Source organism: Notolepis coatsorum, assembly GCF_963971535.1.
Source record: "Notolepis coatsorum genome assembly, chromosome: 2".
Classification (NCBI taxonomy): Eukaryota; Metazoa; Chordata; class Actinopteri; order Aulopiformes; family Paralepididae; genus Notolepis; species Notolepis coatsorum.
Window position 1 is genome coordinate 215221968 of NC_140166.1, and position 12500 is coordinate 215234467.

Genomic DNA, 12500 nt, shown 5'->3' on the forward strand with positions numbered 1-12500 from the left:
CTTCCTTCTTATATAGTGTCCTTGGTATAGAATTCTGGTATTCTGACATGACGCCCTTCCTTCTTTTATAGTTTCCTTGGTATAGAACGCTGGTATTCTGAAGCGATAACCCTTCCTTCTTTTATAGTTTCCTTGACGACGGTTAGGAAATGAAAAGCGAGACGAGACACAGGAAAGCCTCCTACTGTGCCAGTTTAGACCCTGTTATGAGAGAAGGGTCATAACATAATGTTGGGCGTGATCCTTGTGTTATGAATTTTAAAGACTCGGCTGCCATCGAGGCCTGGGACGCGTGTGAGGAAAAGGGTAAAGCAGTAGTTATATTACATCTGACATCGCGTCCCGCTTTGCCATATTGAGATATCATCTCCATGCACATATTGTGCACGTGAAAAAGTTGACACATGCAGCACGTTACTTGCACGTGACCATGCCTACTCCCGTGTGTTCCTACAAAACACAGGAAGTGGTCACGCTTACACCCTTCCGTATCTTTTTCCAAGCAAGTTTCAAGTTTCAAGTTTCTTTAATAGTTGTCATACAGAAGTACAGAATACTTTCATACAAAATGCTTCTTACTGTTACGCTCCAGAGACTGTGCTAGACAAGATAGTATCAAATAACATAGTATAGCATGTAATTTAGAAGAAGAAAATGAGGTCACAGTGTTCGGTATAGACATATGTACAATGTTCTGAGTTACCATATAATATACAATACTATGCAGTGTACTAATGTACAGTACTATATAGTGCAAAGCAGAAATGGGATGAGGTACAATTTAGGTACAATTTACAGTAAGGTGTACGAGTTGTAGTGCAATCCTTCATCAATAAATATAAAGTGTGGGGAGTGGGTGCTACAGTGTGTTTGTTTAAAGTGGGTGTGTGCTATAAAGTGTGTGGAGTGGGTGCTACAGTGTGTTTGTTTAAAGTGAGTGTGTGCGTGTGGATGTGTGTGCTATGTGCGTTTGGTGGTTGTTGTTGTGTAGTGTTCATTGTTCGTTTAGCAGCCTGATGGCCTGGGGATAGAAGCTTCTTCTGAGTCTTTCTGTGCTCGCCTTGAGACTCCGGTATCGCTTGCCTGACCGCAGCAGTTCAAAGAGGCAGTTGTTCGGGTGACTGGAGTCTTTAATGATTCTCTTAGCCTTGCCCTTGCAACGCTTGTTGTAAATGTTCTGGAGGGTGGGGAGCCCCCCTCCAATTGTGCGTTCGGCTGAACGTGTCACTCTTTGTAGTCTGCTTCGGTCTTGTGCAGTGCTATTCCCAAACCAGGAGGTGATGTTGCCGGTCAAGATGCTCTCTATTGTACATGAGTAGAAGTTCAAGTTCAAGTTCTTTAATAGTTGTCATACAGAAGTACAGAATACTTTCATACAAAATGCTTCTTACTGTTACGCTCCAGAGACTGTGCTAGACAAGATAGTATCAAATAACATAATAACATAATATAGCATGAATTTAGAAGAAGAAAATGAGGTCACAGTGTTCGGTATAGACATATGTACAATGTTCTGAGTTACCATATAATATACAATACACAATACTATGCAGTGTACTAATGTACAGTACTATCTAGTGCAAAGCAGAAATGGGATGAGGTACAATTTTAGGTACAATTTACAGTAAGGTGTACGAGTTGTAGTGCAATCCTTCATCCATAAATATAAAGTGTGGGGAGTGGGTGCTACAGTGTGTTTGTTTAAAGTGGGTGTGTGCTATAAAGTGTGTGGAGTGGGTGCTACAGTGTGTTTGTTTAAAGTGGGTGTGTGCGTGTGGATGTGTGTGCTATGTGCGTTTGGTGGTTGTTGTTGTGTAGTGTTCATTCATTGTTCGTTTAGCAGCCTGATGGCCTGGGGATAGAAGCTACTTCTGAGTCTTTCTGTGCTCGCCTTGAGACTCCTGTATCGCTTGCCTGACCGCAGCAGTTCGAAGAGGCAGTTGTTCGGGTGACTGGAGTCTTTAATGATTCTCTTAGCCTTGCCCTTGCAACGCTTGTAGTAAATGTTCTGGAGGGTGGGGAGCCCCCCTCCAATTGTGCGTTCGGCTGAACGTGTCACTCTTTGTAGTCTGCTTTGGTCTTTTGCAGTGCTATTCCCAAACCAGGAGGTGATGTTGCCGGTCAAGATGCTCTCTATTGTACATGAGTAGAAGTTCTTAAGGATCTTCTGGCTGACTTGGAACTTCCTTAGGCGCCTGAGGAAGTAGAGGCGTTGTCGTGCCTTCTTCACCACACTGTTAATGTGTGTGGTCCATGTCAAGTCCTCGGATATGTAGGCTCCGAGGTACTTGAAGCTGTTGACTCTCTCAACCGGTGCCCCGTCGATGCTGAGGGGGCTGTAGTCCTTGACCCCCGACCTCCTGAAGTCCACAATCATCTCCTTTGTTTTGCTGACGTTCAGGGAGAGGCTGTTTTCCTGGCACCATCCCGCCAGGACCTTGACCTCTTCCAGGTAGGCCCTCTCGTCGTTGGCAGAGATCAGGCCCACCACCACTGTGTCGTCAGCAAATTTGACGATTGTATTGCTACTCCGCTGAGCCACACAGTCGTGTGTGTACAGGGAGTAGAGGAGGGGACTCAGAACACAGCCCTGGGGGGCCCCTATGTTGAGGGTGATGGATGAGGAGGTGCAGTTGCCTGCTCTCACCACCTGGGGTCTGCCAGTCAGGAAGTCCAAGACCCACTGGCAGAGGTCATAGCCCAAGCCCAGGTCCCTGAGCTTGGCTATGAGTATGGAGGGGACTATGGTATTGAATGCCGAGCTGTAGTCGATGAATAGCATTCTCACATAGTTCTTAAGGATCTTAAGGATCAAGCGTGGGTTTGTTCATATGCACTCTCAACCAGTGGAACGTTATTATGAAGCAACGGGAGAAATTGAAGAATGTTGGACTTTCGCCAGAGTTTCCCCAGCCCCCGGATACTCTTCGGCGCGTCCAGATGGAACGGCGACCCCTATACTGCCTCGGTTCCTGACAGCACAGGTAGGGCCGTCATCGGCAATTCATAGTACTAGCGTTTCACTACTGCTCGTTGTCCCGTGAGACGACAGCGCGGTGTGATAGCGCGGGGGGCTGTGTATTTGGATGAATATGGTCAACACGAAACGTTGTTAAATGTTTTTCCAATTATCATGGCGCGCGCAGCTACTGCTAATTCTATTGCCTTCGGGTCGCCGCTCCCATGTGTTGTTTCCCCCCGCGTAACCATTACATTACTGAAGGTCAAACAGTGTTTAATGTTGCGGGTTTGGCTGAGGCTTATTTACCCTTTACACGGGTGGACGGTCTGACGACGGGGCTCAGGACAGGTGTGCCGTGCTTAGAGAAGCAGGTGGCATCGGTCCTTTGCCCTGACATGGTAGAGCGGTATCCCGCCCGGAAGCCGACGCCAAGGGGCGAGTCTGCCCGGCAGGTGGCTGAGTGGGCTGATGAGGCTTATATCGCTGCAGTACAGAATTTAGCAGCGACTAATAACATTGTTCAATTGGCTGCTTTTCTGTCAAAAATGGTGTTGGGTGATGGGGTCTTAGGGCCAGCCGACGTCAAAACCATCGCGCAGGGTTTTGAGGTTATTCAGATTTTTACCCAGCCGCAGGCTATAACCGCAGGGGGGGCTAGGATGCTGTTGACTCTTATTCACAGACATCTGTGGTTGGAGCAGTCTCCCCTGGAGACTCAGGGCCCCCCTCTCCGTGGATGGACTTTTTGGTTTGTCGACAGAGGCGCGGGCGGCTTTTGACCGGGGCCCCACGCCGCCCCACACCGCGCAGTCAGAGGTGAGAGCACGGTCTCGCCAGCGGCTGCTGCGAGACCCCCGACCGGTGGCCATGTGTCCCCCGCCTGAGATAACCTGGAAACAAAGAGAACAGGCTATCACGGTGCCGACAGCCCTTGGCGGCCGAGGGACCTGCTGAATTAGATGGGCACGCCTCCGTGAGGAGTAACCGTCGCCATCTAGCTGTGTCTATCACGCTCTCCGTTCATTCCCCCCCGCTACACTACGGGATTCAGGGCTCTGTTGTGTCCCCTCTGGCTGCGGGCCGTGTTCTTCCAGTGAAGCGCAAGCGGCCCAACATATCGCTTCTCATGAAGACAGGGGCTGACATCCAGCTGCTAGCTAGGCCTGGGTCTGTCTATGAGAATGCTGTACTGTCAGGAGGCTCCCGCACCACACGTCCTGCTTGTGCGTTTGGTGAGCCTGGTGTTGTATGTGACGACGGAGCAGGGTTCCCTGTATTACATTTTTTTTGTCAGAGTGGGAACCCCTAGGCCTAGGAGGTCGCAGGGTGGGTTCCCCCAGCCCCGCCCTCGCCAGGCCGGGTATTACGTTAGTGCCTCCCCCGTCCGGACTTCCAATCCTAGCAGCGGTAGTGAGTCAGGCACACATAATTTGGGTGGTAGTAATATCACTACAGGGCTACGGTGTGTAGAGACCCACCCTATCGGGCAGTGTGAGGACCACACACCATGCATGTCCAGCCACAGAGCAGGCCATCCCCAGCAAGTTAATTTCTGTGCAAAAACCGGACAATGCTCAGCGGGGGAACTACCTCATTCACCAGGAGTGTTGACTGTCGTGTCTGACCACCCCTTTCTGTCGGGGTCCCCCCTTGGATGCAATTGCCTCGTTGGTAGAGTCAGGGTGCGAAATCCCGACTCCGTGAGATACCTTGCTCGCGCGGTTGGCGAAACCGGGGTTTGCAATGCACAGCGGGAGGGGTTTACGCAGGGAAGTGGCATATGTTTCGAGAGTGGCAGGGCAGAACGCTGTTCAGCCACCCTCTCGTGGGACGTTTCCTGCTTGGCGCACGGCGTCTCAAGCCTGTGGAACGTGCTCTGTCTCCGAGCTGGGACCTCCAACTGGTCCTGGAAAGGCTGTTGGGGGCCCCGTTTGAGCCTATTGAGCAGGCGCCATGGGATCGGCTGTCTTTCAAGACCGCATTCCTTCTGGCCATCACCTCCGCTAAACGCGTGGGTGAGCTGTGTGCTCTCTCTGTGCGGTCCGAGTGCCTGTCTATTCAGGCTGATAACAGTGCGACTCTGAGGCCTAATCCAGGGATATTGTGCTCCAGGCGTTTCACCCTCCTCCTCACGCTAGTGAGTTGGAGGCGAGCCTTCACCTGTTGTGTCCTGTTTGTGCGTTGATGGTTTACCTTAGTCGCATGCAGGATCTCAGGGCTACCGATCAACTGTTTGTTACGGTGGCTCTCACGCGGGTAAAGGCCTCTACATGCTACAGCAACTTCAAAGCAACTGCACCACAACATCGACAAAGCAACGGTGTTGCAGACACTCTGCCTTTATGCTTCTGCAACATCGACGCACAGCCTAATGTAACATTGTACCCCGTATGTAGCTAGGTTCCCTAGATAGATGACACTTCCCTTCTCAACCAACCCATTGATAACAAGCCGAAAAATAAGCATCATTTTTACTTCCGGGCGGGGGGTTTCAAAATAAAAGAGCGACGTCTAAAAGCACCGTAAATACGTTTATTTTTTACAATATCTAACGTTACACGAACCTAAACTAATCTAAAGTTAGTTTAGGTTCGTGTTAACGTTAGATAATGTACAAAATAAATGTATTTCCGGTGCTTTTAGACGTCGCTCTTTTATTTTGAAATCCCCCGACCGGAAGTATTATAGTGTCTGTTGCTAGCAGCTTAACTTTTGTCGGCCGGTTTTGTGCTTTTTCGAGCTAACGTAACGTCATTAGTTTCCAATGGAGAGGAGAGAAAGACCTCGGCTCACATGCAGCTCAAACTACCTGTTGGAATAAATTAATTGATTGATGTTTAACTTGTCCCTGTGTGTGTCCAGTCATTTCGACTAGCAAACGTTGTATTTAACGTTACCTCAGGATACCATTGTATTTAGTTGGTTAGCTATGTAGCTAATGTGGATAGCATTTTGTATAGCATCAATGCTAGCTGGCTGGCTACAGCTTTATTTACTAAATTATGGAGGCTTTTTAATCGTCAAGGTAAGAGAGGATTTGTCATGATCAACTGAAGGCGTATGCTATGGAACAATATGTGCTTGGGTTTTCAGAAAAAGGCCAGCTATGACGCTAATTATTTAGCTAATATTGATAGCATAGCTTGCTGGCTACAACAATGGAGGATGGTATTCCTCGCTGCGGGACCAATATTATTCTATGACAGCCCCGCCCCCATTCACTACCAACCAATCACTGCTACACAATATCAACGCAACGGTTGTTTAGATTAGATTTTGGAGACAGGTACGCAACATCCTCGCCACACAGTCTACAAGACCCTCTGCAACAACCGCGTTGAAATCGCACCGATGTTGTGTTGCAGTTGCTTTGAAGTTGCTGTAGCATGTAGAGGCCTTAAGGCGCTGTCCAAGCAACGCCTGTCACATTGGTTATGCGAGGGCTTTGCCCTCTGCTACACTTTGGCCGGACGGGTTCCCCCCGCAGCTGCCTGCCCTGCTTGGGGGGGCCTCGTGGAGGACATCTGCGCTGCGGCCTCCTGGTCCTCCCCGGGTCCTTTTGTTAGGTTTTACCTTGTGGACATGCCTGGGGGCTCTGTCTCCCAGGCAGTCCTGAGGGCCGGGACCTCTCCTGCACCCCGCCATCAGGTGGGCTAGCAGGTGTGTGTGGGTGTGGACCGCGGAGTGCTCTGTCACACGCGGTCCCGCTTGCACTATGCATTCTAGGGTGACTGGTTCTTTTTTCGCACGTTGGTTGTAGTTGACTGCCTCCCCCCCCCCCTTGTTAAGACGGACGGGTGGACGGGACTCCCCTCCCCCCCTGGTCAGGGGCTTATGGGCCCTCAGGTCCGCTTTGCCCCTTTTGATCTCAATATGGCAGAGCGGGACGCGATGTCAGATGTAATATAATGAAGGTTATCCTATAACCCTAGTTATATGAATACTGACAGAGCGTCCCGTTCTTCAGCGCCCTGAGGACCCTTGGATGTTTTTCACGCATGGAATTCAGACTTAGAAGGGTGTAAGCGTGACCACTTCCTGTGTTTTGTAGGAACACACGGGAGTAGGCGTGGTGACGTGCAAGTGATGTGCATGTGTCAACTTTTTCACATGCACAATATGTGCATGGAGATGATATCTCAATATGGCAGAGCGGGACGCTCTGTCAGTAAAGGGTTATAGGATAACCTTCGTTCTTTCTCCACAAGAGGACAAAGCCACATTATATTTCTCCGTCTGCAACACAAGACTGAAGATGTGGATTATATGCTTTCTGTGGAGGACAAACCAGAGGGTTCTTTTTCACCGTAGTTACAATAGCTGTGGCTGTGGAGTTCTTTTGATGTGCTGTTCACTCGCTTTGAAGTGATGTTACTGGGAAATCTCTAGAGCCACAACACAATGAAGCACTTTGTTGTATAATTTCTCTACTCATTGCCAAGTGGGCTGCTTTTTATTATTATTTCATTTATTTGTATTTATTTAATTTTTTATTTAATTTTTTTAAATAGGCTTTAGAGAGGAGATGGAGGACCGACCTTTTGTGATGGTTGAGATTACCGTTAGGGATGCACGATATATCTGGTTTAGAGTACCGTTAGGGATGCACGATATATCTGGTTTAGAGTACCGTTAGGGATGCACAATATATCTGGTTTAGAGTACTGTTAGGGATGCACAATATATCTGGTTTAGAGTACCGTTAGGGATGCACAATATATCTGGTTTAGAGTACCGTTAGGGATGCACAATATATCTGGTTTAGAATGCCGTTAGGGATGCACAATATATCTGGTTTAGAGTACCGTTAGGGATGAACATTATATATTATTATTATTATTCTAGTCTAACAATTATTATTATTATTATATTATTATAATTATATTATATCTGGTTTAGAGTACCGTTAGGGATGAACAATATATCTGGTTTAGAGTACCGTTAGGGTAGGGCTGGACGGTATGGTCTAAAATGTATATCACGGTATAATTTGAAGCATAGACGGTAACGGTATATATCACGGTATATTAATTTATCTTAAAATGTCTATATAAATGCTTCTGAAGGGGTTAAACACTGGTATGGCAGCTATTACTGTACTCTTGTACTAGGACATATTTCACATAGTACAGAGTTATTTTAAGAACATGTATTGTGCAAAACTGCAATAGAAAAATGCAAAACCTTTTCTCAAGTTACTTTTTCATGAAATACAATAAAATCAAGCGGTACAAAGTGAAAATAAAAACTACAGCAGGACAGGAGGTTTCTTTCCCTCAAACAACTCAAACACAATAAAACTCCAACATAACAACTTAACTTTAGTGTACATGTTTGACAACGTAGAGAGAGAGAGAGAGAGCGTGATGTAATAGGTTTGAGTTTGAGCGTCCTAAGTTGCCGTAGTTGATGATGTCACACCAGGATGTCATTGTCAACACACAGAATTGGAAATGGGAGCAGCCCGATGGATAAAGCGATATAAAGAAACGAATAGCCAATAAATGTGAAGTTATCTTTGAGCCTCTGTTGTCAAGCCTCGTCAAATATATTTTATGTGTGTGTGTGTGCGTGTGTGTGTGCGCGTGTGTGTGTGTGTGTGTGTGTGTGTGTGTGTGTGTGTGTGTGTGTGTGCGTGTGCGTGTTGTTTTTCTTTTTATGGCCATACAGTTTGTTTGGATAACATTACTTACATGTGACAATGATGCAGCACAGGATTGTGGGCTAACATTCTTTCAGTATGTACAAAAATAGTATGTACAAAAATAGGAGGTATACATTTTGATTATCATAGAAATTTGTTTCATTTATACCGATCATATCGACATCGGTAATATCGGTTATCGGCCATAACGGAAATGGCCAAATCGGTATTGGCCAAAATCGGTGCATCCCCAAAACAACCGATAGCGTTAAAAAGCAGGGAGGCATACAACTTTCTTGTCAGTGGTTTGGTACCAAGTCAGTCCACAATGACTGTTGTTTGGTTTTTCCCCAAGGTGCGTGGCTTATCTTTTATTGTCCTGTGGATTGGACCTTCAACGCGGCAGCACCTCTCAGGTTTATGGTTGTTTACTTAACATTAATACAGTAGGTTAACCACTCTCAAAGGTCTGAAATGCCAGGTTTAGCTCTGTGTTCCAGAGTTTGGTTTGGAAAGTGAGTGTAACGGAGGTACCGCGAGTATATCCACAGTCACGATGGACTTGTTAACCCCTTAACAGGGGTCGAACTGAAACACAACGGAGATGGCAATACGAGTACGGCTACATGAGCATGAATAAAATTTTAGGCTGAACGTTATAAGCAAATCACTCACTGGCCTATAATTTTAGGCTGAACGTTAGCTAACCACATCACTCACTGGCCTATCATTTTAGGCTGAACGTCAGCTAAGCACATCAATCACTGGCCTATCATTTTAGGCTGAACGTTAGCTAAGCACATCAATCACTGGCCTATCATTTTAGGCTGAATGTTAGCTTAAGCACATCACTAACTGGCCTATTATTTTAGGCTGAACGTTAGCTTAAGCACATCACTAACTGTCCTATCATTTTAGGCTGAACGTTAGCTTAAGCACATCACTAACTGTCCTATCATTTTAGGCTGAACATTAGCTAAGCACATCACTCACTGGCCTATTATTTTAGGCTGAACGTTAGCTAAGCACATCAATCACTGACCTATTATTTTAGGCTGAATGGTAGCTAAGCACATCACTCACTGGCCTATTATTTTAGGCTGAACGTTAGCCAGGCACATCACTCACTGGCCTATCATTTTAGGCTGAACGTTAGCTAAACACATCACTCAGTGGCCTATCATTTCTGGAGCTGCTGGATGATGAACAGCTTTACACCGTACAGCTTGTATGGCTTGGCTCATTGCCACCACACAGAACCACTGCGGGCCATTTGGATACCAATCATGCGTAAAGCACTACTTACAGGCACTGGGTAAATGATTGTTTCATGCTTTTTGAGAGGGATTGAGCTACATTATATGATGTTGATTGCCTTCCTATTTTATCTAGCTGTGGTTGTAACATTGGGGTGATCCACTACAGTTGAATGAATTAACATTAACATTTACATTTAGTCATTTAGCTGACGTTTTTAGTCGACAGTGAAACATTGGATGGGTTTCGGCTGTCCTGACTGTGGTGGGATGTTCGTTCCACCATTGTGGAGCAAGGACAGATTATAGCCTGCTTCTCATTGATGACCCCCCTGGAGCATAGGGGTCTTGAGGGTGTGTAGTTAGAAGATGCAGAGCGTAGGGGTCTTGAGGGTGTGTAGTTAGAAGATGCAGAGCATAGGGGTCTTGAGGGTGTGTAGTTAGAAGATGCAGAGCATAGGGGTCTTGAGGGTGTGTAGTTAGAAGATGCAGAGCATAGGGATCTTGAGGGTGTGTAGTTAGAAGATGCAGAGCGTAGGGGTCTTGAGGGTGTGTAGTTAGAAGATGCAGAGCATAGGGATCTTGAGGGTGTGTAGTTAGAAGATTCAGAGCGTAGGGGTGTTGATGTGTAGTTAGAAGATGCAGAGCGTAGGGGTCTTGAGGGTGTGTAGTTAGAAGATGCAGAGCGCAGGGGTCTTGAGGGTGTGTAGTTAGAAGATGCAGAGCATAGGGGTCTTGAGGGTGTGTAGTTAGAAGATGCAGAGCGTAGGGGTCTTGAGGGTGTGTAGTCAGAAGATGCAGAGTGTAGGGGTCTTGAGGGTGTGTAGTCAGAAGATGCAGAGCGTAGGGGTCTTGAGGGTGTGTAGTAAGAAGATGCAGAGCGCAGGGGTCTTGAGGGTGTGTAGTCAGAAGATGCAGCGCATAGGGGTCTTGAGGGTGTGTAGTTAGAAGATGCAGAGTGTAGGGGTCTTGAGGGTGTGTAGTTAGAAGATGCAGAGCGCAGGGGTCTTGAGGGTGTGTAGTTAGAAGATGTAGAGCGGAGGGGTCTTGAGGGTGTGTAGTTAGAAGATGCAGAGCGCAGGGGTCTTGAGGGTGTGTAGTTAGAAGATGCAGAGCGTAGGGGTCTTGAGGGTGTGTAGTCAGAAGATGTAGAGCGTAGGGGTCTTGAGGGTGTGTAGTTAGAAGATGCAGAGCGTAGGGGTCTTGAGGGTGTGTAGTCAGAAGATGCAGAGCGTAGGGGTCTTGAGAGGGTGTGTCGTTAGAAGATGCAGAGCGTAGGGGTCTTGAGGGTGTGTAGTTAGAAGATGCAGAGCGTAGGGGTCTTGAGGGTGTGTAGTTAGAAGATGCAGAGCGTAGGGGTCTTGAGGGTGTGTAGTTAGAAGATGCAGAGCGTAGGGGTCTTGAGGGTGTGTAGTTAGAGACCATTGACCGGAGGTAGGCGGGAGCTGTGCCCCTCGCTGCACGGTATGCCAGGTCGAGGATCTGCCAGTGCCGCTCTCCCAGAAGTGGGGTAACATGGGCTGACTTTGGTAGGTTAGAGATCAGACGGGTAGACAGGAATGTAGAGGATTCCCTGCTGCTGCACGTTCTCTCAGAGATCAGTGGGGAGTGTTTTCATGCACTATGCATGAGCCTCTATGATGACAGTATAATGCTTTGGTAAAGTGAAAAAGCAGGCTGGGTTTAATTCATTGTGTGCGTGTGTGTGTGTGTGTGTGTCTGTGTGTCTGTGTGTGTGTGTGTGTGTGTGTTTGTGTGTATGTGTCTGTGCGTGTGTGTGTGTGTTGCAGTGCCGTGACCACTGCCCACTGTCCATCTGCGGTTCGCAGCACAGCAATGCAGTGACGCGACGTCATCCGCAAAAACAACCAATGAACAGAAGGCCACGCCCCCCCTCAACATACTGAGTCGACTATGCTCAGAGAGGGTTGACCTAAAAAACTGTTTACGACGAATCAAATGATACTTAAGCTGAAAATACGACACTCCTCCTGACATTTCCGCGGACGTTCCACGATCAAATCATCATCTGACATTGTTGTACTACTGTGTGGCGTGGGGATGGCTGGTTCAAGCAGCCACACCTGCCCTGGCTTGAGCTAATCAGACCTGGGATCAGCGGCCACACCTGCCCTGGGTCGAGCTAATCAGACCTGGGATCAGCCACACCTGCCCTGGCTCGAGCTAATCAGACCTGGGATCAGCGGCCACACCTGCCCTGGGTCGAGCTAATCAGACCTGGGATCAGCCACACCTGCCCTGGGTCGAGCTAATCAGACCTGGGATCAGCGGCCACACCTGCCCTGGGTCGAGCTAATCAGACCTGGGATCAGCGGCCACACCTGCCCTGGGTCGAGCTAATCAGACCTGGGATCAGCGGCCACACCTGCCCTGGGTCAAGCTAATCAGACCTGGGATCAGCCACACCTGCCCTGGGTCGAGCTAATCAGACCTGGGATCAGCCACACCTGCCCTGGGTCGAGCTAATCAGACCTGGGATCAGAAGTGCAGCTGTTGGACCTTGAGGTCATCTGTGTGCACAGGTTAAATCAGCCATCCTCACACCGACTGAGGAGAACCTATTTCACAACAACATCTATCTGCACACACGCTCGCACACATGCACGCACACACGCTC

At 47.9% G+C, this 12500-nt stretch overlaps 1 protein-coding gene across 1 annotated transcript in view; it reads right to left on the minus strand.

Annotated features, from left to right (window-relative positions):
- LOC311223749 (estrogen receptor beta-like) overlaps positions 1 to 12500 on the minus strand; it is a gene marked incomplete at its 3' end in the record, with an annotated part of 186967 nt that overhangs the window by 124251 nt on the left and 50216 nt on the right. The window contains 1 exon segment of the mRNA XM_084308520.1: positions 3643 to 3842. Within this exon segment, the coding sequence (XP_084164646.1) occupies positions 3643 to 3842 (200 nt within the window).